We start from the raw sequence: 26,250 nt of genomic DNA, 5'->3' as shown, positions 1-26,250 counted from the left end.
ACTGAGCGGGAGGCACCTAAAGAGATAAATGAGCTTAGGGAGAATTAGCATCTTACAGGTTTGAAATCTAGCCATCCAGGACAGATGAGAGTTAGAGAATTGGTCTATATCTTTTTTGGTTCCAGAGAGGGTTGCGTCGCAGCTAACCTGAACAATGTTATTGGTGTGTTATTTGGATACCTAAATAAGTAAATCCGAGGGGAGACCAAATAAAGGGGAATTTAGATTGGATATGCCGTTGGAGAGAATGTGGGAGGAACAGAGAGAAGATTGTGGATTTGGATAAGTTTAGTTTATAGTATGAGGCCTCAGCGAATTGGTTAAGAATATTGGAGATTGCATTAAGAGAGTCAAGGGGAGCAGAGCAGGTCAGGACCACATCATCTGCATATAGGCCGATTTTATGCTCGAGATCTGCCACCCTTATCCCCCGCACATCAGGGCACTGTCTAACCACAGCCGCAAGGGGCTCCATGATGAGAGCGAAGATGATGGGGGAGAGAGGGCAGCCCTGGCGAGTGCCATTAGAAATAGGAAAAATCCTGGATTTGAAACCGGCCGAGCGGACAGAGGCACAAGGATTAGAATAAAGGGCCATAATAGCTTTAGTAATTTGGCCAGACAAACCGAATTTTTGAAGGGTAAGGTCAATATACCCCCAGTGCACTCTGTCGAACGCTTTTTCCGTGTCGAGAGACAAAAACACGCTGGGAAGGCTCCACCTCTCCACCACATCCAGCAGATCAATCAAACGCCTCGTGCCGTCTCTAGTCTGTCTTCCCGGGACAAACCCAACCTGGGGATCGTCATCAGCCTATTTGCCCAGATCTTGGCGTAAATTTTAACATCGCAATTTAGAAGAGCTATAGGATGGAAGTTCCCCGGGGAGGTCATAGGCTTCCCCGGCTTGGGGAGGGTTGCGATAGAAGCTTCTAGGCCTTCACTTTTAATATCCCCCACAGAGAGCCAGTAATGGGGAGGAATTGAGAGTAATAAGAAAAGGAAAAACCATCCGGACCCGGGGCAGATTGTTTTTTAGCTTCTCTAATAATTTGAGCTATTTCAGGGATCCCAATCGGGGCATTAAGAAAGGATAACTGCTCTGAAGTGACTGAGGGAAGATCCGCCTTGTCTAGAAAGGCGGCTATGGAGGCATGGTAAGGTTGAGGTGTACTGGTATCTGAATTAAGGTTATACAGAGAGGAGTAATATGACGCGAATTCTTCTGCTATATGGATAGGGTTGTAAATGCGGGAGCCATCTGGTCTCAATATGTATTAGATCTTAGACTGAATCTCTTTCTTTTTGACACGCCTGGCTAGTAACGCGCCCGCCCGATCACCCATTGAGTAAAATTTAGCTTTGGATTTCCTGAGTGCATGTTCTGTTTTACAAAGGAGCAACTGACAGAGGTGAAGACGAGCGGTAGAAAGGTCTGAGAGCAATTGCGGAGATGGGAGTAGTTTATGTTGGGCTTCAAGATGGGCTAACCTACTCAGGGCCGAACGGAGGCTCATGTTATATCTCCGTTTAGCAAGAGCAGCCATCTTGATAAAGTGACCACGAATCACCGCCTTGTGAGCAAACCAGAGAGTCATCGCGTGTTTCTGCAGAGTCATTTAAAGAGAAAAATTCCTTTAGGGAGGTCTCTATTAGTTGAGAATTTGATTGGTTATTTAGGAGAAGCTCATTAAGTCGCCATTGAGAGGGAGGTCTAATTGCCAAGGGGTCACTTAGGGAGATCGAGACGGGCGCGTGGTCAGACCAGGTGATATTGCCTAATTCTGCGGAGATGCAATGGGGGAGGGCCACATCATCTACTAGTATGTAATCAATTCTGCTATAAGAACTATGTCTGGATGACCAGAATGTATAATCACGTTCATTGCAGTGGAAGTATCTCCAGACATCATGCAAGTTAAAAGTGTTAATAAGTTGGGCCGGCTCACCCCTGGACAATGAGGAAGTCGAGCAATCCAGACTTTTAGATACGGGAATGTTAAAGTCACCTGCGATCAGTTTATAGCCATACTGGAAACTGATCAGTGCCTGGAAAAAGGTAGTTAAAAATTTGGTTTGACCAGAATTTGGGGAATAAACGGAGGCAATAGTATAAGGGGAATTGTTAATTAAGCATAGTATTATAAGGAATCTTCCCATGGGGTCAGCCACAGATTCAATCAATTGAAAAGAGTTCGCTTTGTTGAAAAAGATGGCAACTCCAGCTTTTTTGGAATGACCGTTAGCGAAGAATTGGTGTGGGAATAGGCCTGAATGCATTCTGAAATTATCACGCTCTAGCAGGTGGGTTTCTTGAATGCATATGATATCATGGTGAGTCTTAGAGAGTTGACGCCAAACTAGTGACCTCTTCCCAGGTGAATTGAGGCCATTGACATTAATAGAATGAAGTGAGATACTCATCAATATCGAGAGGGTTGCAAATTAGGCTATGTACTCTGGAGAGATGTAGTATCTTATAACAACAAAGCGGACCAACAAAGTTTACCAGCAAGTAAAATGGTGGGGGGAAGGGGAGAGAGAAGGGAAGGGGAGAGAGAAGCGAAGGGATAACAGGGCAAACATCAGAAAAACATTAACATGGAAGTCCATTCAGGCGATACCTGAATCCAAAGGTGAAAATCAGCAAACAATTCACCTGTGGGGCAATGCGCTGAGGAGGGCCCTAGCAGAGGGGCCACGCTCAGCAGAAAAAGAGTCTAAAAGGAGAACGGGAAGCAATAAACAAAAAAAGAGAAAAAACAGGAAAATGGGAGAAAAAAGAAAAACAAAAGTTATGCGTGAAGATGAAAAAGAGAAAAAAGGGTTCCAGCCAGGAACCAATATGGTTGTAGACTCAGGCCACCTTCCAGTCCGGGATGATCCGGCGTCTTCCAGGTCTAGAACCTCCGGGTCCGGGGGAAGCCGAGGATGTAGGAGGAGGGTCGGGGAGTTTCAACCCCCATTGGGCCAGGGTTTTCGCAGCTTGTGCGGGGTTTGAACACGTGGTGACTACGCCATCTTTGCGGATGCAGAGCTTGGTAGGAAAGCCCCAGCGATATAGGATGCCTTTTTCTCTCAGAATTGTGGAATAGGGCAAAAAGTCTCTGCGTTGAGCTAGAGTTCCACACGACAAATCAGGGAAGACAGAAATATTAGCAAAGCGTTCAGGAAGTGCTGGTTTGCACCTTAGTGCCTGCAGAAATGGTAAAGAAATGTATACGTGCCAGCACATCTCTAGGAACAGGTGGTTTGGGGATCCGGTGGATACGGTCAATGATAATGCCCTCTTTAGTCGCATTGGGAAGGACAGCAAGTATGAAATCTTGTAAAAAGGATCTAAGATCCTCTGAGTTCACGGCTTCTTCAATGTCTCTGAGCTTAACATTGTTTCTTCTGGATCTGTCCTCCAAGTCCAGTCTTATAGAGCATCTTAGTGGCAAGGGAGGATAATTCCTCATGAGTATCCCAAAGCTCATTATGCGAGGCCACAAGTTCTGTCATCTTCTGCTCGTGATCTGTGCGGCCTCCCAGCTCCTCCACCTCCCCTTTAAGATCTGCCAGCATGGTGCGCATATCTTCCTGTAAGGAAGTGCGGAGGTCCCCCAGCATGTCCATCAGGGACGCTGTGATCGGAGCGTCGGTGGGGTCTGTTGCAGCCGCGCTCGAGGAGGATGATTGAGAGCCTCGGCGCGCTGAGCGGGAGAGCCTGGGAGACAGCGGCGCCATCTTGGATTTCTGGCGCGGCTGGGGAGAGGCCGCAAAGAAATCCACAATGCGCCTAGTGGGGTCCTGGGAATGAGCTTTGGTTTTCCCCATGTACTCACCGCCGGGTGAGAGACTGGTGTGGGGTAGCAGCAGGACCGGAAGGGCCGTGAGTATGTCGCTGTGGGCTGCTTAATTCTTCCTGGCAGCGGAGCTCCCGCGCTATGCGACCTGCTCCATTAGCGGTCAGGCCACGCCCCGTCTAATTCTATTTTTGATAAAGCAAAACATAAAAGCCATTGCAACAGCGGCAAAGTAACCGTATTTGGGACATTCCTACACTGTCTAATACTAAAACCTTACCATGTGTCAGAAGTGACTTCTGTGAATAAGGGCAGAGAAAGGACTGAGTCCCAAACTCTGGACGCCAGCCTTGGGAAGCTTTTTAAATGTAATGTCAAGCTCAAGAAGTGGAGGCCATGTCCTAGCTTGCACAAAATGCAAAAATCCAAGAAAAAACACACAAATTGAGCTGGAGTAACCATCCCGAATAGAGCCACCTTATCGCTGGTGGGATGGCTTTTATACTTTTTTTTAATCAAAAACATTGTCACTAGGAACCCTATGTTATTTAAAATCACTTTTGCTTTTTACTTAGTTACATCAGGGTTTATGCTCATTTTGTTTCTTGTAGGTTTTGTCTGTTTAATCGCTAATGTGAACATTCATTTATATGTTGCATGTATACTAACAAACTCCAGCTCAATGTGTGTATTTTTTCTTGGAGTTTTGCATTTTGTGCAAGTTAGGGCATAGCCTCTCCTCTTTGAGCAGGACATTAACTTTAAAAATGTGTCAAGAGTTCGGGACCCAGTCCTTTGTCTGCCCTTATTCATGCCTTTATTCACACAGACTTCCCAAAGACGATGTAAAAAGGCTAAAAAATATTCAGTCAATCATAAAACTCAGGAAATTACAAAAAGACGCTTTAGGTAAAAAACCTCTGACATCTCCAGAAGCGTCTTTCTTTTGAAAAACTGTCTGAAAAAGACGTTAAATTGTAATCTGAAAGGAAAGGAAGAGAAGCACAAATTCAAATTATGTAAAAAGGTTCTAGTAAGGGTTTGTTCCAATCACATTCGGGAACATTTGGTGAGTATGCCAGGAAAAGCTCACAGGTATATGTGCTAAACGTGTCTATGGCATGATTCCGCAGACAGAGGCCAAAAGAGTCTTATGTAAATTATAATAATCAACTAGAACGTTCTAGTGATCTGAATAAAAATTATTCTGACTATGAGGACAGGACTGGCCATATCATTTGTATTGTTTTCTTCCACTTGTCACATTGGCGTTTTTTGGGGTGCGTTTTTGCGGTAAAAAACGCAAAAAAACGCATGGTGAAAAAACGCATGTAAACGCGTGTAAACGCTGCGTTTTTTTGACGCATGCGTTTTTGCATGTGGTGAAAAAAACGCGGCGTTTTGACGCGTTTACATGCGTTTTTACATGCGTTTGCGTTTTTTAAATGCATGCTGAGAAATGTGTGACAGCTGCCAATCATCGAAATAAAGTAAAAAACCCACTTTAAACAGAAACAGTTAGGGATCTTAACCCTAAGGGATCCTAACCCTAACCCTACCCCTAAGGGATCCTAACCCTAACCCTAAGGGATCCTAACCCTAACCATAAAGGGATTAGGGTTAGGGTTAGGATCCCTTAGGGTTAGGGGTAGGGTTAGAATCCCTTAGGGTTAGGGGTAGGGTTAGGATCCCTTAGGGTTAGGGGTAGGGTTAGGTTCCCTTTATCACCTTTATGTTGGGGGGTGGCATATCAGTGTGTTTTCTGGTTTTTTAATAAAAAAACGCATGCGTTTTTTACCGCAAAAAACGCATGCACCAAAAAACGCATGCGTCCCCATTGACTCCAATGTATTTTTTGACCCAAAAAAAACGCATGAAAACGCATGCGTTTTTTTTGGTCCAAAAAACGCTTCTAAAAATACTACAAGTAGCAGTTCAGAAAATGAACGCATGCAGTAAAAAAACGCATGCGTCAAAAAACGCGACCAAACGCGTACACAAAAAAACGCATGCGTTTTCAATGCTAAAGATAGGGAAAAAAAACGCATGCGTTTTTTTGAAAAAAAAAAAAAAATGCTGCAGACAAAAACGCAAGTGTGAAACCACCCTTATCCATTGTTCACTTTGTGATGTACTAGGCTGCATGAGCTTGAACAGTAAAAAGATTCTGATTCTACATCAAATTTCATGTTCACTTAAAGGTGTTGTCCAGGCAGCTGATATAGATGATCTATCATGAAGGCAGTTCTTATGTCAATACTGGGAGGCGGTCCTGTTTAGGAATGGCATATTGAATATTTGTATTGACATAAGAATTGCCTTCATGGATTCCTGTCCATTGTTTCATAGGAGGGTTCATTTTTCAACTTGGAAACTATATCATCTACCAGATTGGTGAGATTGTTTTTGTCTATATGTACCCCCTATTTATTTAGACATAGTTCACAAGATCATCAGTGGTACTGATCTATATATTAGGTTGTGCATGTCTAACTTGAAATATTATTGCTAGTGTTACTGGTAGTCTCGTGACCCATAATCAGCTCAGTTTGGCTTATTTATGCACTATTGGGTAGGTGTCCGATTTATTTATTGTGTCTTGTCATTTTAATGGTTACATTAAATGTTAAGTTTTAAGGTCCCTATTTTTTGTTTTTTTCTCGAAAAAAAAAAGGGTATAAAAATGTTTTACAGTGACGTTCACTACACTAGTGCTCTACCTATGAAGATAAATGGTACTATTATTTTTTTCTGCAAAATAAAAAAGGACATCACTAACATTGTGATGTCTGTTCCCCTAATGCCCTACCTCTCTACCTATAAAGCAACTCGGTATTAACTACAATTTTTTTTCTTCTACAAGAAAATCGGACATCCATCACACTGCAATTTTTGCTACTCTACTTATAGATAAAGAAGTAGTCCCTTGGCACAGACTCTGATCAGTGCACTGCAACCTCAGGAACTGCACACGTATTGAAAAAAAAAAAAGTGCGTCAAAAATTGAACTTGGTTGCCCAGTGTAAAATGCAATGGGAGAGTGGTCGCACATGTAAAAGATGCCAAAAAACAGTAAGCCACAAAAACGAAAGTGGGGGTTGGGGAGATTGAGGGCAGCTGGAACAGGAATTGGGAACTGCTGTGATCACAGATCAGTCACACAGCAGACAGCATAGAAATCAGATTGCAGGAGGATCGCACTGGCCACGAATGAATTATCTCTCTCACAGGTACACAGAGAGTCTACACAACCGCTCTGCATGCCAGATCTGAGGGAAAAATAGCATGCAGATGGGCGATCGTTATTTTAAATTAATATTTTGGGTGCAGATTGGTCAGTAACTATTGAGCAGCCAATCAGCACAAAAAGGGTTAATAAACAGAGGTGGCGCTGTGATCACCTACATCCCTTTTCACTGCTATGATTGGTGCTGTAATTGTATAGTGTATAACATGTTGCCTGAGAAACCGGCCACCCCGAAGTCTCAGAGGGATCGGTTACCTAAGTAAGGAGCGTATACCGCTAGCAGGTTCTTTAATCCAGTCTGGACAAGTGGTGCATGCAACAAAGCTGGTATGAACTGCCAATCTTCAGGGGGACAGCCACAAGGAAGCAGTGCACTCAAAACACAACATGAGATTATTCCTTTAACTTTCACTATGCCCCTATGTCCTGGGTGTCAAATTAAGAGTTCAATATTACTTTACCTAAAAAGGTCCATTTATCTTCCACTAATTCACACAGCCAAATGAACCATGCTAATTGACATTATTTTTTACCTTCTGGAACTAGCTTTTCTCCACACACTAAAATGTTATTAGTAAAGCATACAACGACTTGAAGGAAGTAACACTGGTACAATATATATCTTTTCTTTTCAGACCAGCATCATCTAGTAAGATTTCATACAGCCAGGCCAAAGGGATTACCAAACTGAAGATGACTGGTACCTCGGAAGACTATAACACAAAAACCTTTGTCTGAAACATTTTAATTAGCGGAACAGAAAGGAGAAAAAAAAGGAAGCAGTAAAAAAGAAAAAGTAAAAAAAGAAAAGGAATAAATAAAAACAAAGCTTCATTCATTCTTAGTGTGGAGAATTCATTATTTTGTTCTTGCTTGTCGCGTAGTTCGGACTTCAGTATTTTCTATCATTACATCCTTTTAAGCATTTGACTTGCTATCAAACTGACAATAGAAAGTGACTTAAATCAATGACGGAATGAATAAGTGATAATACTAAGTGGAAAAACTAGCACAAACATGGAAGATGGTTTTTCTTCTGCCATCTCATTAACGGGCCACATTTCCACCAATCAGTGGCGGACATACCATCAGTGTAACCTGTGTATAAGTGCCCAATAGGTTAGGGGGCCAATGTCATCGTATCACCAATTAGCTTGCACATAAGAGCCTGTACTAATAAACCTCATAGCTCATAATTACTTGCGGACTGGTAGAAATAATTATGAGGAGGGATGGGATGAGAGGGGGCTCTATACAAAGTCCTTGTACATTGGCCCTCTACTTTCCGGGTCCACCCCTGACAATATTTTGGAAGGTAAGTTGGTACTCCTCGCAGCCATGCTCCTCAATGTGGACACTTTGAAAGACTACTTCGGTAGAAGTAAAATACAGCTGAAACAGAATGTAAGTAATGTTGATCAATTAAATCATGTATTTACATGTTATACCTTTTTAACAATTAACAGAGTTTAAATAGAGGAGGTATAAAACAGAAATACTTCTCACTTTCCGTGCCATCATGGTCCAGTCACTTATGGCTCCGCGATGTGCCAAGAAGTCTTAGTAGCTGACAGCACATCATATACTTGTGTAGTAGGCACTAAGTGAATGGTTTGGGCTATTTGCACACAAATCTTATATCTTGCTCCTTTTAGATTTCGATGATGCGGTTTTGGATATTAAATGGAATGTGGCATTCGATTCATGCTGCCCAAACCATGGCCAGCATGAGCCTGGCTGCATGACTGACACCATGTATGATTTACTCTTTAATGCTCCAGCGTTAGTTTGAAGATCCATCCGGGACTATAGGTAGAGAGGAGACTAATCCAGCACCACTGAACTCTGATTTGGTATGAGCAGCATGAATTGAGTGACAAGTTCCCTTTAAATCTGTATTTGAGTGCAAATTTATAGCTGTGTAGGATTAAAACTAAAAGGGTTAAGTAAATAAAATAGCAGTAAATCTAGAAAATACGTTGATGCCATGTTATAAACAGTAGTTAGATGGACTACCCTACATGATTATCACGTGTGATCTCTGAACACTGTTTTACAGCAATTGTGTCACTGCAGATAGATTCGGATCTTACAGTGGTGCCACCCTAAGGTATTCCAAGGAGCATTGATAGGAGTACTGCCATTATCTAGCCGCTCTTTTCCTTTATTTACTAAAAACACAGTTAAAATATTGAGGTTCTAGTCTTTTGGGTGGGATACACTTCTGTAACATCACAGCATTATACTTAGAATTGATCCGCACATTATTCCATATTAGACATTTTAGAATTCAGAAAATGTTCACAGAAATTTATTTCAAAGTCAAGATTTTAATACTGTTTTTCTGCTAAAGCTCCAGTACAAAAAAAACCAGTAAAAAATACAGTACCGTTTTTTCAACCACTGAATAAATGTGGTATTATAAATAAAAAGAAAATCACAAAATCTTGTGCTTTAAAGGTTTGCAGCTGCACGATAGAAAGAGGAGGCAACTAATCTCTATATATATAACGTATGACTATTAAGCCCCGTATTGCATCTTATAGAATAGGAGTGTAGAGTACTTGGAAATCTTTTCTAGAATTTTGACACCATAATGGGTCAATTCTGTAAGGCTCCGGCGGGCATTGTGCAGTACATTAACTTTAGAGCATTGCTTTGAATTTTACAAAGTGCCGTGGAGGCAGCGGAAAGTAGGAACAGTAAGTGCTTCATATGAATTCATTGTACCGTACAGAGATAAGACGTCAAAGTATGGACGGAAAAGACATATGCAAATATAATACTGCATTCGTGATCGGAGAGGACATCAATGGTGTTTGCACAATTCGTTACATCTGGTAATACAAAGACATAAACATACAAAGGGTACAATTAAAAAACACTTTGGGATTGCCAACACTGGCTGTACAAATCCTTAAGGCACTGTGCAACGTATTTTATTGTGGGCGAAGAGTCAGGCGTCCGATGTGTCACTGATGTCACTCACAGTAACTAGACTGCTCACTAGTGTGCTGGAGGTGTCGGCGTCACGGCCATCTGTAAGGCAGGGAAGATGGGAATATGTCATCAGCACACAGAACTGCAGGGTATTCACAATAAGAAGATCTATAGATGGTTTCAAAGTCAAACAATTTTGTTTCCAGACCTGAAAAATATCTACCAAACCCACTGACCTACTTCTATGGTCAGAAAAAGCCACTTTACCTGACCTGTAAACCCACTCCAGTATTGAGCATTTCTGAAAAAAATATGGGTTCATCGGAGAGCATTAAAAAGTCGGGAACAGATTTCGGTAAATGCGATGGGACGTTAATCCAGGGAACTAGTCTGATTGCTGTATACGGAGTCAGAAATAGTTATATTAATGTCTGCCCCATGGGGTTTTTGCCTTCTTCTGGAACATGCTAGGTTATAGGTTGAATTCGATGGACTTCAGTCTACCTTCAGCCTTAAAACTATGAGGCAATAAAAGTAATTGGGACTATACATAGAACATTCATTTTTTTATTTTGTTTTTTTAATCCTCATTTTTCAATGGCCATAACTTTTTATTTTTCCTTCAACATGACAGCTCATTTTTGCAGGACAAATAGTATTTTTCATGGGCATAATTTCATTCAACCTTTAATATATTGGGGTGTAACCCCTTCATGACCTTGGGATTTTTCGTTTTTCCGTGTTCGTTTTTCACTCCCCTGCTTCCCAGAGCCATAACTTTTTTATTTTTCCGTCAATATGGCCATGTGAGGGCTTATTTTTTGCAGGACGAGTTGTACTTTTGAACGACATCATTGGTTTTAGCATGTCGTGTACTAGAAAACGGGAAAAAAAATTCCAAGTGCGGTGAAATTGCAAAAAAAGTGCAGTCCCACACTTGTTTTTTGTTTGGCTTTTTTGCTAGGTTCACTAAATGCTAAAACTGACCTGACATTATGATTCTCCAGGTCAGTACGGGTTCCTAACATGACTAGGTTATTTTTTTACTTAAGTGGTGAAAAAAAATTCCAAACTTTGCTAAAAAAAAAAAAAATTGCGCCATTTTCCGATACTCGTAGCGTCTCCATTTTTCATGATCTGGGGTCGGTTGAGGGCTTATTTTTTGAATGCCGAGATGACATTTTTAATGATAGCATTTTGGTGCAGATACGTTCTTTTGATCGCCCGTTATTGCATTTTAATGCAATGTCGAGGCGACCAAAAAAACGTAATTCTGGCGTTTTGAATTTTTTTCTCGCTACGCCTTTTAGCAATCAGGTTAATGCTTTTTTTTAATTGATAGAACGGGCGATTCTGAACGCGGCGATACCAGATATGTGTAGATTTGATTTTTTTAATTGATTTATTTTGATTGGGGCGAAAGGGGGGTGATTTAAACTTTTATATTTTTTTTCACATATTTTTTTCCACTTTTTTTTCACTTTTGCCATGCTTCAATAGCCTCCATGGGAGGCTAGAAGCAGGCACAACCCGATCGCCTCTGCTACATAGCAGCGATCTGCTGTCCGCTGCTATGTAGCAGAAAATCAGGTGTGTTGTGAGCGCCGACCACAGGGTGGCGCTCACAGCTACCTTGCGATCAGTAACCATAGAGCTCTCAAGGACCTCTATGGTTACACGGTACAAGCATCGCCGACCTCCGATCATGTGACGGGGTCGGAGATGCCGTCATTTCCGGCCGCCCGGCCGGATGCGGTAGTTAAATGCCGCTGTCTGCGTTTGACAGCGGCATTTAACTAGTTAATAGGTGCGGGCAGATCGCGATTCTGCCTGCGCCTATTACAGGCACATGTCAGCTGTTCAAAACAGCTGACATGTCCCGGCTTTGATGCGGGCTCACCGCCGGAGCCCGCATCAAAGTGGGGCTTCTGACCTCGGACGTACTATCCCGTCCGAGGTCAGAAAGGGGTTAATAATAAAAATTTTTAAAAAACAAACACACAGCCAATCCATTTTTTAAATTTTAGGTTGATAAAGCTGGGTGAGTGTTTGTTTTTTCAGGAAGAACTGTAGGTATTAATGATACCATTGTGGGATACTTAAAACTTTTCAATGCATTCTTCAGACCTGGAACAGCAGATGCGCCTAGATAAGTGAGAGGTGATGAATGTTTTTTCTTCTTTTTAACCTTTTGCCGTACCTCTACTGTTCAGAAAGATGGCGGTCGCATGTTGCCACCATTGTGAGAATTTACACTGAAAGAATTACAAATAGTCTGTATTTTACACAATGCGGATATCTGCAAAATTCAATTAGAATTCAATTGCACTCAAAAAAATGTGCCTATCTCTACTAATAAGATATATTACAAAGTTTCTTGTTCTGACTTGTACTATTAATTTATAAAAAAGAGGGATTTTTAGTACTTACCGTGAAATCTCTTTCTTGGAGCCTTCATTGGGGGACACAGATAACCGTGGGTGTATGCTGCTGCTGCTAGGAGGCTGACACTATGCAGAAAAGGAAAAAGAGGTAGCTCCTTCCTGGCAGTATACACCCACCGACAGGCACCAAGTACCTCAGTTGGTGTAAAAAGCAGTAGAAGCGACAGAACTCAGAAACATATAAGTACCATCTCAACTAGGGCGTTTGGGCCCAACACGGTACAAAAAAACAAGCAGGGAGGGTGCGGTGTCCCCCAATGAAGGCTCCAGGAAAGAGATTTTACAGTAAGTACCAAAAATCCCTCTTTCTTTATCGTTTCATTGGGGGACACATAACAGTGGGACGTCCAAAAGCAGTCCCAGATAAGGGTGGGTAGAAAAGGACTAATAGAAAAGGCTCAGGTCGGCCGGTGCGCAACCGCCATCTGCAGTACCTTCCTACCAAAACCTGCATCAGATGAGGCCTGGGTATGAACCCTATAGAACCTCGTAAAAGTGTGCAAGGACAACCAAGTTGCGGCCTTGCAGACCTGTAAGGCGGAAGCCTGGTGGCGAACAGCCCAAGAGGCTCTGACAGCTCTGGTGGAGTGGGCCCACACCCTTGGAGGGGGCCGTTTGTCATGAATGTGGTAGGCTTCCATTATTGCTGAACGAATCCAACAGGAGGTCGTGGACTTTGACGCCTGAAGACCCTTTTGGCGACCCTCAGAGATGACAAACAGAGAATCGGATTGGCGAAAGGAGGCAGTTCTAGAAAGATAGATCCAGATGGCTCTGACCACGTCCAGCTTGTGAAGAGATTTTTCCAGAGGATGAACCGGGGAAGGACAGAAAGAGGGAAGGACGATGTCCTCATTGATGTGGAAAGCGGACACCACCTTGGGAAGGGACAGGTCTTAGAACTACCTTGTCCTGATGTAGGACGAGAAACAAAGATCGGCAGGATAAAGCTGCCAACTCGGAGACTCTTCTGATTGATGTAATAGCAATCAGAAAAGCCACCTTCCAGGAAAGAAGGGAAAAAGGAATGTCCTGAATAGGTTCGAAGGGCGCAGCCTGTAGAACATCCAGAACCAGGTTGAGATTCCAAGGTTCTAAAGGGGTCTGGAAAGGAGGAGTAAGGTGTGCAACTCCTTGGAGAAAGGTCCTCACCTGAGGGATGGAAGACAGGTCCCTCTGAAAGAGAATGGACAGAGCGGAGACCTGACCCTTCAGGGTGCTGAGGGAGAGTCCCGACTCGAGACCTGCCTGAAGGAAACCAAGAAAGTCCGGAAGGGAAAAAGACATCGGAAAAACCTGGTTAGTCTCGCACCATCGAAAGAAAGCCTTCCAGTACCTGTAGTAAATGCGGGAAGAAGCTGGTTTTCTAGCTCTGATCATGGGCATACTAAGGGCGCCGTGGCCAGTCTGGCGCTATCAGGATAACCGGAATCCCCTCTGCCTTTATCTTTTTTATGACCCTTGGAATCAAGGGAAGAGGAGGGAACAGGTAAGGGAACTGAAACTGGGATCACGAAACTACGAGGGCGTCGTGGTCGATGGCCAGGGGATCCCGGGACCTGGCTACAAACTGAGCTACCTTGCGGTTCATCCGAGACGCCATGAAGTCGACGACCGGAGTGCCCCAACGCTGGCATATCTGATCAAAGACCGAGGGATGGAGAGACCACTCGCCCGCTGCTAGGTCTTGGCGGCTTAAGAAATCGGCCGCCCAATTTTCGACCCCCGGAATGTGAACAACTAATATAGCGGGAACGCGACGTTCCGCCCAACAGAGAATCTTTGCCGTTTCCGCCATCACCTGACTGCTGCGGATCCCGCCCTGGTGGTTCAAGCACGCCACGGCCGTGGCGTTGTCCAACTGAATGCGGACGGGCCTGTCTGTCAGGAGAGACTGCCAGTGTAATAGGGCCAGGAAGATTGCCCTGATATCCAGGAGGTTGATGGGAAGAAGAGCCTCCTGGGCGGACCAGCGACCCTGCACTGTGTGTTGTCGGAAGACTGCTCCCCAATCGAGGAGACTCTTGTCGGTGGTGATGACTTGCCACCGAAGGAGGAGACAGGGCCTCCCCGTCAGGAAGGAGGAGGACAGGGTCCACCAGGTTACGGACTGCCACACATGGGGAGGCAGACGAACTGGACGGTCGAGGGAAGTCGTGGACTTGTTCCAGGTGGACAGAAGGAATAGCTGCAAGGGACAAGTGTGGAACTGGCCGAAAGGCACGGCTTCCATGGAAGCAACCATCTTTCCCAGAACTCCCATACAGAATCGTAGGGGACGGGGGGATGGATGTTTTAGAGACTGGACTGCCTTGCAGAGAACGGAAAACAGGATTTTTGGTTGCTTACCGTAAAATCTGTTTCTCGGAGCCTTCATTGGGGGACACAGGAAACCATGGGGTGCATGCTGCTGCCACTAGGAGGCTGACACTATGCAAATAAAAAAGTTAGCTCCTCCTCTGCAGTGTACACCCCGTCGACAGGAAGTAGGATATTCAGTCAGTGAGAAAGCAGTTTAGCATTGTGTAAAGAGAAATAATACAATTTGTTATTGTACATCATAATAATATAATAATCTTTATACAGCAGTCAACTCCAATCCAGGTCAGAGGAACTCACCACCGTCCCCTGCAAGGTCTTCCTACCTAAGCCGGCATACGCCGAAGCTAGGCATGCAAGTTTCGCGAACATGTGGGGGACCGATCATCGGTCTGTAGAGGTGAAAGGCAGAGCCCTATATTGGCACTGCCGGGAGGCACCCACTGCCCGGATAGAGTGCGCCTTAAACCTGGAAGGAGCAGCTCTGCTCTGACTTGGTAAATCTAAACATTGCTGACCGGATATTGCGGGCATACATTGATTTGGAGGCCGGAGGGCCTCTACGCCGAGCCTGTATACTGAAAAGAGGGCCTTAGCTGGATAGATGCACCTCGCCCTGACCCGGTAGCGTGATGAGAGAACGCTCCAAAGGATGACTCCGAGCAGGACGAAGGGAACGGAATCAAGAACGATGGACAGAGACATGAAGAACCTCGGCAAGGTGAGGGCAGAGCACTGAACCTGTGATCCACAGAATGTACAAAACTTCTGCCACAGACTCGAAGTGGTTGAGAGCCTGAAAGGAAGGTATAAAACGAAAAAGGACCTGCCCCTCGCAAAAATGCAGGAATGTCTGATGTCTTGAAAAAAAAGGAGGGCCTGGAAAAAGGCTTTCATAAAATAAAAGAAAGCACACACGGTCCCAGGAGAACAACGAGGTTTAGACTGAGGAAGAAGAGGACTTGTCCCTCCGATGACCTCCTTAATAATTGGTTCAAGTTGGAGCCAAACTGACGCAAAACCTTAGGAGGCAAGCTGGTGAGGGACCTCCTAGAGGATAAGTCCTGCCACACCTTAATCAAAAGGGTCCTTCGGATGGGCACCAGATTGCTGGATGTCCAAGCAGCACCTGCAGCGGCATCCGCGAGGGCGGATACCATGTACTTCCTTGCAAGAGTAAATTAGTCCGCAAGGGAGACAAAGGCAGGGCACAATGTGGCGGTGGACACTTCAATGGACGACTTCACCATGGACTATTAGTCCGCCGTTGGTATCCTTGAGGGATGCTCTCTCTGGGAGAGGACTATCGGTGGAAAATCTGGAAACCGGAGGGTCCACAGACGGAGAAGAGGTCAGCTTGCAGTAAGTTCAGAAGAGAGGGAATATAGGAAACCGAGACGCTTCCCTCTTTGGAACAGCTGGACTAAGGATCCCAAGAGAAACCCCAGAAAAGACCATTAAATTGAAATGAGAAGAAAGGACTTGACAGTAGGGTACTAAGGACCTGCTAGAGAGCAAAACGCTTAAGACGTACTGAAGGGGACCTCGGGTGAAACCTTGGATCTCAACCCAGCAATGTAGGCTCTGCTACATCAACAAAACGGCTCAAAAAGGGAGAACCGTTTGAAGAGACCACCTCTTGCCCGTCTAAGTAGATAGAACGGAGACTACCGGAAGATTCCGCAGACTCAGATTCATCAGGAAGCTACACTTAAGCGCACAGGGATGAAGGCGGTTAACAGGGACTATGGAAAAAGTAGACAAGATGGGCATTGATAGGCACAATCGGATATGAGCAGCCAAAGGAGGAGAGTCCATGGAAAACCTGGAGGATGTCAATTCCATGGGAAGTTGGCCCTAGGAAGGAGTACATAGGCCTCAGAAAAAAACTTGACTGCCAAAAGGAAGATCCTTACCTATGATGACATGAGTGACCCTATCCGATCCGGACCCTCTGGAAAGGGGAGAGGGTTCTAGCATGTCGATCTACTTACCTAGGTATAAGACACCACACAAATGAGAATAACTGTGAAAAGGATACGAATCCTGCTGAAGGAAGGAACGTATTATCACCAAAACCCACATGATCTGATCCAGGCGTGGAGCAGCCTTCTACACTGGACAATGCTTGCACAGAGCAAGATCCAATTTCTATCCGAGGTGGGAGAACCTGTTCCTGCCACGGTCGGAAATAAAAACCTGGAGCTGCTCGAGGTTTAATCCAGTGTCTGTAAAAAAGAAAAGGTAAGTGCTGACACATAAAAGGGAAGCTCTGTATTGAGGTAGTTCAAAGACCCCTAGAATAGTGCAGTGAGCAATCATGAGTCAAGGTATTATATGAGCTCTGACTCCGTAAGAGACCGCCTGAACGCATACTACTGTAAATCATATATGATGGAGTAACGCACTGGATAGTGCAGATAGACCTAGGACAGCACTGTAAACTGACCTACTGAAAAGGTAGTGGTAGGCCCGAATAATCAGATGGAGAGGAAGGCCCCTGGGGAGCAACACGTAATTAAGGCCCAGTGCGTGGCTGAAGAAAAACTGCGACCAGTCGGTACCTTACACCAGCGTGTCCGACATACCTGAAAGTGGACAGCCCACTTATGCTGCCACTGCGGTCCACCCTGTGGCACTGAGGTCCACCTTGTGGTACGTAGTAGATCTTCTGTTTAACTGTTAATAGACCACAGACATTATTGACCCTGAAACACAGGGTAAAAGTTGCGCCTCTGGCTCACCTGAAAGCGCACTGTGACCACTGCGGCAGCCAGCCAGAAGTGATGGATACCGGGCACCTCTCTGAGTGTTTCTGACTCACCTGACTCTGGGGCAAAAGAGCAGGACCAATGCAGTACTCGATCTCGGGCACGTCTAAATCACTGGAGAGACGGCAGGTATTGACTAAATGTGTCTGGAAGATGACCTCTAAAACCTGGCAAGCAGGCAGAGTACTGCTGCAATCAAACGGGAGGAATAGGAGAGTACGTCTGACTTACCTGAATACAGTCCAGAAAGCCAGTACCACTACAATGGTCAATCCAAGACACGTCTTATCCGTTGAAGAAACGACAGTGTCAAAAACCGTACTGTACCTGGAAAGTGGTGCGTGAAGATCAAGGCATAGATCTGATACCGTACAGAATACCAGTACCAGTGCAGCAGTCAACCAAAGGCCAGTGTAATCCACTGAAACTACCACAGTATCAAAGTACCCTACTGTACCTGGTAGGTGGTTCATCAACAACCTGGATAACAGAAAGAGTACTGCTGCGATTGTCTCTCAGTATCCTGCGACTTTAGTGTGAAGGGAACCCTGGAGAAGGGTATCAGAGACAGCCAATTCTGTGTTGCGGTCTAGGTCTGGATACCTGACGGCATTAGGCAGAATAATCGTTTCACGTGTAGAAGGCTGCAACACGAAGTCTGTCCTGAAGCATATACTGTACAGTCAGTTCTCCAGAAGGCCGAGCTGTAGGCTTGGAATCAGAGGGAGACTAAACTCTCTCTCTGTTGTGCACCTGGGTTAAAACCCTTGGGCCTGCAATTTGTGATTAGCTTCTTTATCCACTGAGCCACGGCAGACATGCTGGAGAATACAGACTTTTACACAGCTGGAAGTTGATCCCTCAACACTGCAATCGTGAAGGGGTAGAAGCAGCTCATCTCTCTGCTTGTAGAGTAACACTAGCATCACGAGAGGACTGCGTTGGCCTGTTGCCATGCTCCGCTGAACTCATGTAATAGCAGAATTCACAACAGCAGAGTGACGTAGCAGAACTTTCTGAGAGGAGACTGCAAGAGAAAATTCTACGGAGCAAACGGCATATGGCAGGACTTATAAAGGCCCCTCTCACTGTGCAGGGTGCAGAGCTTGGGGAGAAACTGCAATACGCGTTGCTGTTGACTGCCTGGTTCTAGAGCACTCATTATATGAGCTACTGCATTGCTCCAGAGCATTTAGAAGACCAGTCACTGCACTGCTCTATAGTACCTATTACCCCAGTGACTGCCCGGTTGTAGAGCACTCATATGAGCGACTGCACTACTCCACAGCATATAATACATTACACTAGTGACTGTACGGCTCCATAGTACTTATTAACCCAGTGACTGCCTGGCTGTAGAGCACTCATTATATGAGCGACTGCACTACTCCGGAGTATTCATTGCAGTAGTGACTCCAGAGCACTTATTTCACCAGCCCCAATAGGAATGATTATTATTATTATTATTATTATACATTTTTATAGCGCCATTTATTCCATGGTGCTTTACATGTGATTACGAGGCAAATATAGACAAATACATTAAACATGAGCATGATGGTGACTCTCAGTAATAACGGAGCCTGCAGATAGAGTTGCCCGTACAAACTGTATCCTGCAGAGTCTGGCTTAAACTTTGTACCCAGTCTGTTACCTGGATCAAGTGCTGCCTTTTGGGTCCAGGTGCCAGGAGAAGCTCTGCTGCCAGGCTGTAGGGCTATTAGCGCTGAAGATGTAGGTCCCACAGGAAGAAGGCCATCGTCCGGATCCACAAGCCGGAAAAAAGGGGCAACCCCAAGAAGACTGACAGGGACCGAGAGGGCAAAAGTGTGCACTGCAGAGATGTACGCTGAAAGAGCCCGCTCTGAAGCCGAAGGGGTGGCGGAACCAAACGCTGGCTCCAAGCAGAGAAATGGAGCAGAGAGGGGAGGCAGGTCCGAAAGGAATAAACAAGCGACGGGCGTAAGGAAAGCCCGCCTGAAACGCAGGGAAGGGGGGGTGAAGCCAAGCGCCAGGTCCGGGTAGGGGAAACATGGTGCCGGCTTCAATGAAGCTGAGGGGGCGGTTCTGGAAGGAAACAACAAGTGGCGGGTGGGAGAACAGCCCGCCCGAAGTGCAGGGAAGAAGGGGGGCGGAGCCAACGCCGCAACTAGGCCCGAGTGAAGCCAGGACCTAGATTATGGCTGGTAACCGGCGGAGCATGAGGGAGCGGCGCGGAGCGCCGTAAAAAACGTTGTAAAAATGGTTTAGTGCCCCAAATACCCCCCTGCATTTAAGGAAAACCCCCCAATGGCCCATGCTGCTTCTAGCCCCAAGAAAAGCCGGGACCTAGAGTACAAATGGTGACCGCCGGAACACAGGGAGCGGAGTGGATGGCCCTAAGAGCGCAGCAATGGTACAAGTGAATTAAAGGGGATAGACACCTAATGCCCTCTATTAAAACAAAGAATTTTTTTTTAAAAACTTCTTATCTTCTTGAGAGAAAAAAAAAACCTCCTTATCCGGGATAGATCGGACGTCCGAAAATCCTGTGGGACATCCGTGTCTCCTCCAACCGACAGGCTCTGGTGGGCGAGTGGGTGGGAGACTTTGGCAGGACAGACGATCGAATCACCTGAACACGCTTCTGTGTTAGGGGCTGGGGTCCTGCCGAGTAGACGTATGAGGATACGGGGTGGCAGTACACGCCGTACTCTTAGTCTCTTTGTGGGAGTAAAGGAGTGACTGTTCACCCTGTATCCCTCCGGAAACCTGAAAAGAAACGACGCACATTGAGGTAGATAAGGGTCTAATGAAAGACCCCAACCCACCTCCTACTGACACTAAGCTAAACTGAATATCCTACTTCCTGTAGGTGGGGTGTACACTGCAGAGGAGGAGCTAACTTTTTTATTTGCATAGTGTCAGCCTCCTAGTGGCAGCAGCATACACCCCATGGTTTCCTGTGTCCCCCAATGAGGCGATAGAGAAAACTTGTCCTTCGGGAGAAATACCCGAGCCAAGTTTGTGTCGAACTCCATGCCCAGGAATGTCAGACGCTGAGTCGGAGTCAGAGAGGACTTGTCTCGGTTGATGATCCAGCCGAGACGGATCAGAGAGTGTCCAGAGAGATTTGAAGACTCCGTGCACAGTTTCGATGAGAAGATCCCTTGATCAGCAGATCGTCCAGGTAAGGGATAATGAGAATACCCCTGGAGCGAAGAATGGCCATGACAGCCGCCATGACCTCCGGGCAGATGCCAGGCCGAAAGGAAGGGACGTGAATTGGTAGTGATCGTCCTGAATTGCAAACCGAAGGAATCTCTGGTGTCTCAGACATATAGGGACATGTAGGTAAGCATCCTGAATGTCTACCGAGCAGAGAAATTCCCCCGGCTCCATCGCGGCTATCACTGACCGTAGGGATTCCATCCTGAAGTGGCGGAGATGAACGTGACGATTCAGCAATTTCAGGTACACGAATCCTTCTTCCCACACCGCGTCCAGTGTAGAAGACGGTATCAACCCCCTAGGGAGGGGGGAGGTCACCACTGGCAACCACCGTCTTCCTCGCAGCCCTCTCCGAGGAGAGGGGTGAGGAGTGAAATGGCAAGGACTGGCCACCAGAATCAACCCTGGAGCACCTGTGAGGGTGACAGGTGATAGTGTCCTGCCGGCGGGCCTGAGAGAGACAATGTGGATGACACCACACTGGTTGCTCGGCCGCCTATAAGGGGAAAGCAGAGTGAAAATAATATCCTGTTTTCCAGAAGCTGATATCTGAAACACAAAAAGGAAAGAGTTAATAAAAACACAACAAACTTGTAGAAAGAAAGGTTAGCTGCCGATCTGGAGAGATCCAGGTCCGCCTCCTACAGACACTCAGCACAAACTGAGGTACTTGGTGCCTGTCGGTGGGTGTATACTGCCAGGGAGGAGCTACCCCTTTTTCGTTTTTCTGCATAGTGTCAGCCTCCTAGCAGCAGCAGCATACACCCATGGTTATCTGTGTCCCCCAATGAAGCGATAAAGAAAAAAAATAAACTCACGGTTAGTCTTTTACAGACACGGGGATACCAATAATTTTTTTTTTTTAACAGTTTCGTTATTTTTTTTATTTAAAAGAGAAGAAAAATGTGATGGATTTGAACTTTTATTTTTTTTTATATATTTTGTAATACTTCTGTTTAGTTTTGTAATCCCCCTAGGTGACTTGAACCTTTGATAGTATGATAGCTGTATAACGCACTAAAATACTTTAGCAATCTGTTTATAGTAAAATTAGAGCTCTCCTATGAAGACCTGTCCGTGGTTGACTTCATAAGAGTACCAAAATGGAAGAGACCTGGCAGCCTTCAGCAGGCTCCTGGCTACCATGACAAGACTATTAGCAGCCCATAAGTACAGGGAAGGGAGGACGATGGGTAATAGAAGCCACCCCATATCTTTAATCATTTACAAGCCTTAGTGGCTACTTACTGCAGCATTTAACTGCCAATGGAACATGTTCAGACAGTGACAGATAGAGGTGGATGTCACCCACATAATGCTACTCCTGAGCCCGCTCATACACCCTTCTCACAAAGAGGACGTTGTCTTACTTCATTTGATTGTGTCACCATTTTCCGAGACTTGTAACTTTTTCCTTTTTTTAGTCAATGGAGCTGTGCAAAAGCTTATTTTTTACAGAACAAGTCATTTTTAATGATGCCATTTTAAGATAGATATGAGATTTTGATAACTTCTTTCATCATTCTTGCTGTGGTGACCAAAAACTAAAAAAAAAGCAATTTTCTTTTTTCCCCAATTCTGTTTACAGTGTTTACTGATTGGGTTAATTGATTTTATATTTCGGTAGAGGCGGCAAAAATTTGTATATTATTTAAATATCTTTATTATTAGTGGGAAAAATGAGAGGTCGATTCGAAATTTTATGTTTTTTTTTAGTTTCTTTCCTGTTCTGCTTTGTTAGTCCCCTCAAGCGATTTGAACATGCGATCGTTTGTACTATATACAGCAATTCTACAGTCAATATACTGTACATCGGTTGTCCTCAATAAACAAATACTTATACAAATGAGTAGCACCTATATATAGTTAGAAATCTATAAACAAAAATTACTTGCCAAAGGAATCCAAAATGTTGTTGGTGCCTATGTACAAAGATTAGAAGTGATAAAGTGAAATTAAATAAAATTATTAATTTTTATTATTTACCTACCTGAGCCAAGCGACATGACAGGCACATAGAGATCGGAGACTCAGGAGCCTCTATGTGTCCGCCGCTGGCGCATGCGCACCACCAGATAAGGTGTCTGAAGGATCTTAAGGGAGAAGAGGCCTAATACGATGTCGCCCCAGGTAAAGTGCTTATATTAAAGGAGCTAAAAAAATGACTAATTAGGAAGGGATACATCATGGCCTTAAATAATATAATAAATTACTAAACTTTTTTTAAATAAATTAAATCTATTATATATACACATCAGAGGTAAGTATAAAAAACTAAAAGTGACCTTGTAAATATTATAGAATAGGTGCAATTTAAAGTGAGTGAATTTGATTATATTAATAAGTGCCAAGGAAATAATTTTTTAAGACTAAGTGGTATAAAAAAATCCATCTGCCTTTTACCAACCGGTAATATATAGTGAAAACACACCCTTCCCTGTTTTAATTATGTCATTTTTTTATTTATGCAAATAATAAAAATTTGTCACTTCTAAGCTTTGTACATAGGCACCAACAAAATTTTGAATTCATTTGGCAAATAATTTTTGTTTATAGAGCAATACTACAGTATAGTTTCAACAGAGTTTCATGATGGTTTTTAACACCCCCATGACATCATAAGAGCCCATTGGCAACCCGTGATCACGTCGCGGACTGTTCCACGGGTGCATAGAATGGCACGCCTCGATGGTGGTGCGCTGTTAATGCCGCTATCATAGATTGATAGCGGCATTTAACCCCTTTCTGACATCGGACGTACTATCCCGTCGAGGTGGGGTGGGCCCCCATGACCATGGACGGGATAGTACGTCCAGCGCGATCGGCGGCGCTCACGGGGGGAGCGCCGCCGATCGCGGCCGGGTGTCAGCTGCCTATCGCAGCTGACATCCGGCACTATGTGCCAGGAGCGGTCACGGACCGCCCCCGGCACATTAACCCCTGGCACACCGCGATCAAAGATGATCGCGATGTGCCGGCGAAGCAGGGAAGCATCACGCAGGGAGGGGGCTCCCTGCGGGCTTCCCTGAGCCCCCCGCAGCAACGCGATGTGATCGCGTTGCTGCGAGGGTCTTACCTCCCTCCCTGCCTGTTCCAGACCCGGATCCAAGATGGCCGCGGATCCGGGTCCTGCAGGGAGGGAGGTGACTTCACAGAGCCTGCTCAGAGCAGGCACTGTGAAGCAGCCTGCACTGCTCTCAGATCGGTGATCTGACAGAGTGCTGTGCAAACGGTCAGATCACCGATCTGTGATGTCCCCCCCTGGGACAAAGTAAAGAGTAAAAAAAAAAAATTTCAAATGTGTAAAAAAAAATAAAAAAAAATATTCCAAAATAATGAAAAAAAAATATATATTATTCCCATAAATACATTTCTTTATCTAAATAAAAAAAACAAAACAATAAAAGTACATATATTTAGTATCGCCGCGTCTGTAACGGCCCGACCTATAAAACGGTCCCACTAGTTAACCCCTTCAGTAAACACCGTAAGAAAAAAAAAAAAAAAAAAAAACGAGGCAAAAAACAACGCTTTATTATCATACCGCCGAACAAAAAGTGGAATAACACGCGATCAAAAAGACAGATATAAATAACCATGGTACCGCTGAAAACGTCATCTTGTCCCGCAAAAAACGAGCCACAATACAGCATCATCAGCAAAAAAATAAAAAAAGTTATAGTCCTGAGAATAAAGCAATGCAAAAATAATTATTTTTTCTATAAAATAGTTTTTATCGTATAAAAAGCGCCAAAACATAAAAAAATGATATAAATGAGGTGTCGCTGTAATCGTACTGACCCGAAGAATAAAACTGCTTTATCAATTTTACCAAACGCGGAACGGTATAAACGCCTCCCCCAAAAGAAATTCATGAATAGCTGGTTTTTGGTCATTCTGCCTCACAAAAATCGGAATAAAAAGCGATCAAAAAATGTCACGTGCCCGAAAATGTTACCAATAAAAACGTCAACTCGTCCCGCAAAAAACAAGACCTCACATAACTCTGTGGACCAAAATATGGAAAAATTATAGCTCTCAAAATGTGGTAACGCAAAAAATATTTTTTGCAATAAAAAGCGTCTTTCAGTGTGTGACGGCTGCCAATCATAAAAATCCGCTAAATAACCTGCTATAAAAGTAAATCAAACCCCCCTTCATCACCCCCTTAGTTAGGGAAAAATTAAAAAAATGTATTTATTTCCATTTTCCCATTAGGGTTAGGGTTAGGGCTAGGGTTAGGGCTAGGGTTAGGGCTACAGTTTGGGTTGGGGCTAAAGTTAGGGTTCGGGTTGGGGCTAAAGTTACAGTTAGGGTTTAGATTACATTTACAGTTGGGAATAGGGTTGGGATTAGGGTTAGGGGTGTGTCAGGGTTAGAGGTGTGGTTAGGGTTACTGTTGGGATTAGGGTTAGGGGTGTGTTTGGATTAGGGTTTCAGTTATAATTGTGGGGTTTCCACTGTTTAGGCACATGAGGGGCTCTCCAAACGCGACATGGCGTCCGATCTCAATTCCAGCCAATTCTGCGTTGAAAAAGTAAAACAGTGCTTCTTCCCTTCCGAGCTCTCCCGTGTGCCCAAACAGGGGTTTACCCCAACATATGGAGTATCAGCGTACTCAGGACAAATAGGACAACAACTTTTGGGGTCCAATTTCTCCTGTTACCCTTGGGAAAATACAAAACTGGGGGCTAAAAAATAATTTTTGTGGGAAAAAAAAAGATTTTTTATTTTCACGGCTCTGCGTTATAAACTGTAGTGAAACACTTGGGGGTTCAAAGTTCTCACAACACATCTAGATTAGTTCCCTGGGGGGTCTAGTCTCCAATATGGGGTCACTTGTGGAGGGTTTCTACTGTTAGGTACATTAGTGGTTCTGCAAACGCAATGTGACGCCTGCAGACCATTCCATCTAAGTCTGCATTCCAAATGGCGCTCCTTCCCTTCCGAGCTCTGCCATGCGCTCAAATGGTGGTTCCCCCCAACATACGGGGTATCAGCGTACTCAGGACAAATTGGACAACAACTTTTGGGGTCGAATTTCTCCTCTTACCCTCGGGAAAATACAAAACTGGGGGCTAAAAAATAATTTTGGGGGGAAAGATTTTTTTTTTAATTTTCACGGCTCTGCGTTACAAACTGTAGTGAAACACTTGGGGGTTCAAAGCTATCACAACACATCTAGATGAGTTCCTTAGGGGGTCTAGTTTCCAAAATGGTGTGGTGTCACTTGTGGGAGGTTTCTACTGTTTAGGTACATTAGGGGCTCTGCAAATGCAATGTGACAGCTGCAGACCATTCCATCTAAGTCCTCATTCCAAATGGAGCTCCTTCCCTTCCGAGCCCTCCCATGCGCCCAAACAGTGGTTCCCCCCACATATGGGGTATCAGCGCACTCAGGACAAATTGGACAACAAATTGTGGGGTCCAATTTCTCCTGTTACCCTTGGGAAAATACAAAACTGGGGGCTAAAAAATAATTTTTGTGGGAAAAAATTTTTGTTTTATTTTTACGGCTCTCCATTATAAAC

General features: G+C 44.6%; 2 protein-coding genes across 4 annotated transcripts in view; one reads left to right on the top strand and one right to left on the bottom strand.

The window, feature by feature from the left end:
- The window catches only part of CLDN10 (claudin 10), a 61,245-nt gene extending 53,387 nt beyond the window's left edge, over positions 1-7,858 (top strand). The window contains exon 5 of the mRNA XM_069758041.1: positions 7,671-7,858. Coding sequence (XP_069614142.1) covers positions 7,671-7,773 — 103 coding nt within the window. The 3' untranslated portion in view covers positions 7,774-7,858. The remainder of the gene's footprint in view (positions 1-7,670) is intronic.
- Positions 7,859-9,345: 1,487 nt separating this feature from the next.
- Positions 9,346-26,250, bottom strand: part of DZIP1 (DAZ interacting zinc finger protein 1) — a 158,356-nt gene continuing 141,451 nt past the window's right edge. For all 3 annotated transcript variants that reach the window (XM_069758038.1, XM_069758039.1, XM_069758040.1), the window contains one exon: positions 9,346-10,074. In XM_069758038.1, the coding sequence (XP_069614139.1) occupies positions 9,992-10,074 (83 nt within the window). In that variant the 3' untranslated portion in view covers positions 9,346-9,991. The remainder of the gene's footprint in view (positions 10,075-26,250) is intronic.

The sequence above is a fragment of the Ranitomeya imitator genome, chromosome 3, assembly GCF_032444005.1.
Source record: "Ranitomeya imitator isolate aRanImi1 chromosome 3, aRanImi1.pri, whole genome shotgun sequence".
NCBI classification, from domain to species: domain Eukaryota; kingdom Metazoa; phylum Chordata; class Amphibia; order Anura; family Dendrobatidae; genus Ranitomeya; species Ranitomeya imitator.
Note: the sequence above shows the minus strand (reverse complement) of the source record. Positions and strands in the feature narration are given on the sequence as shown.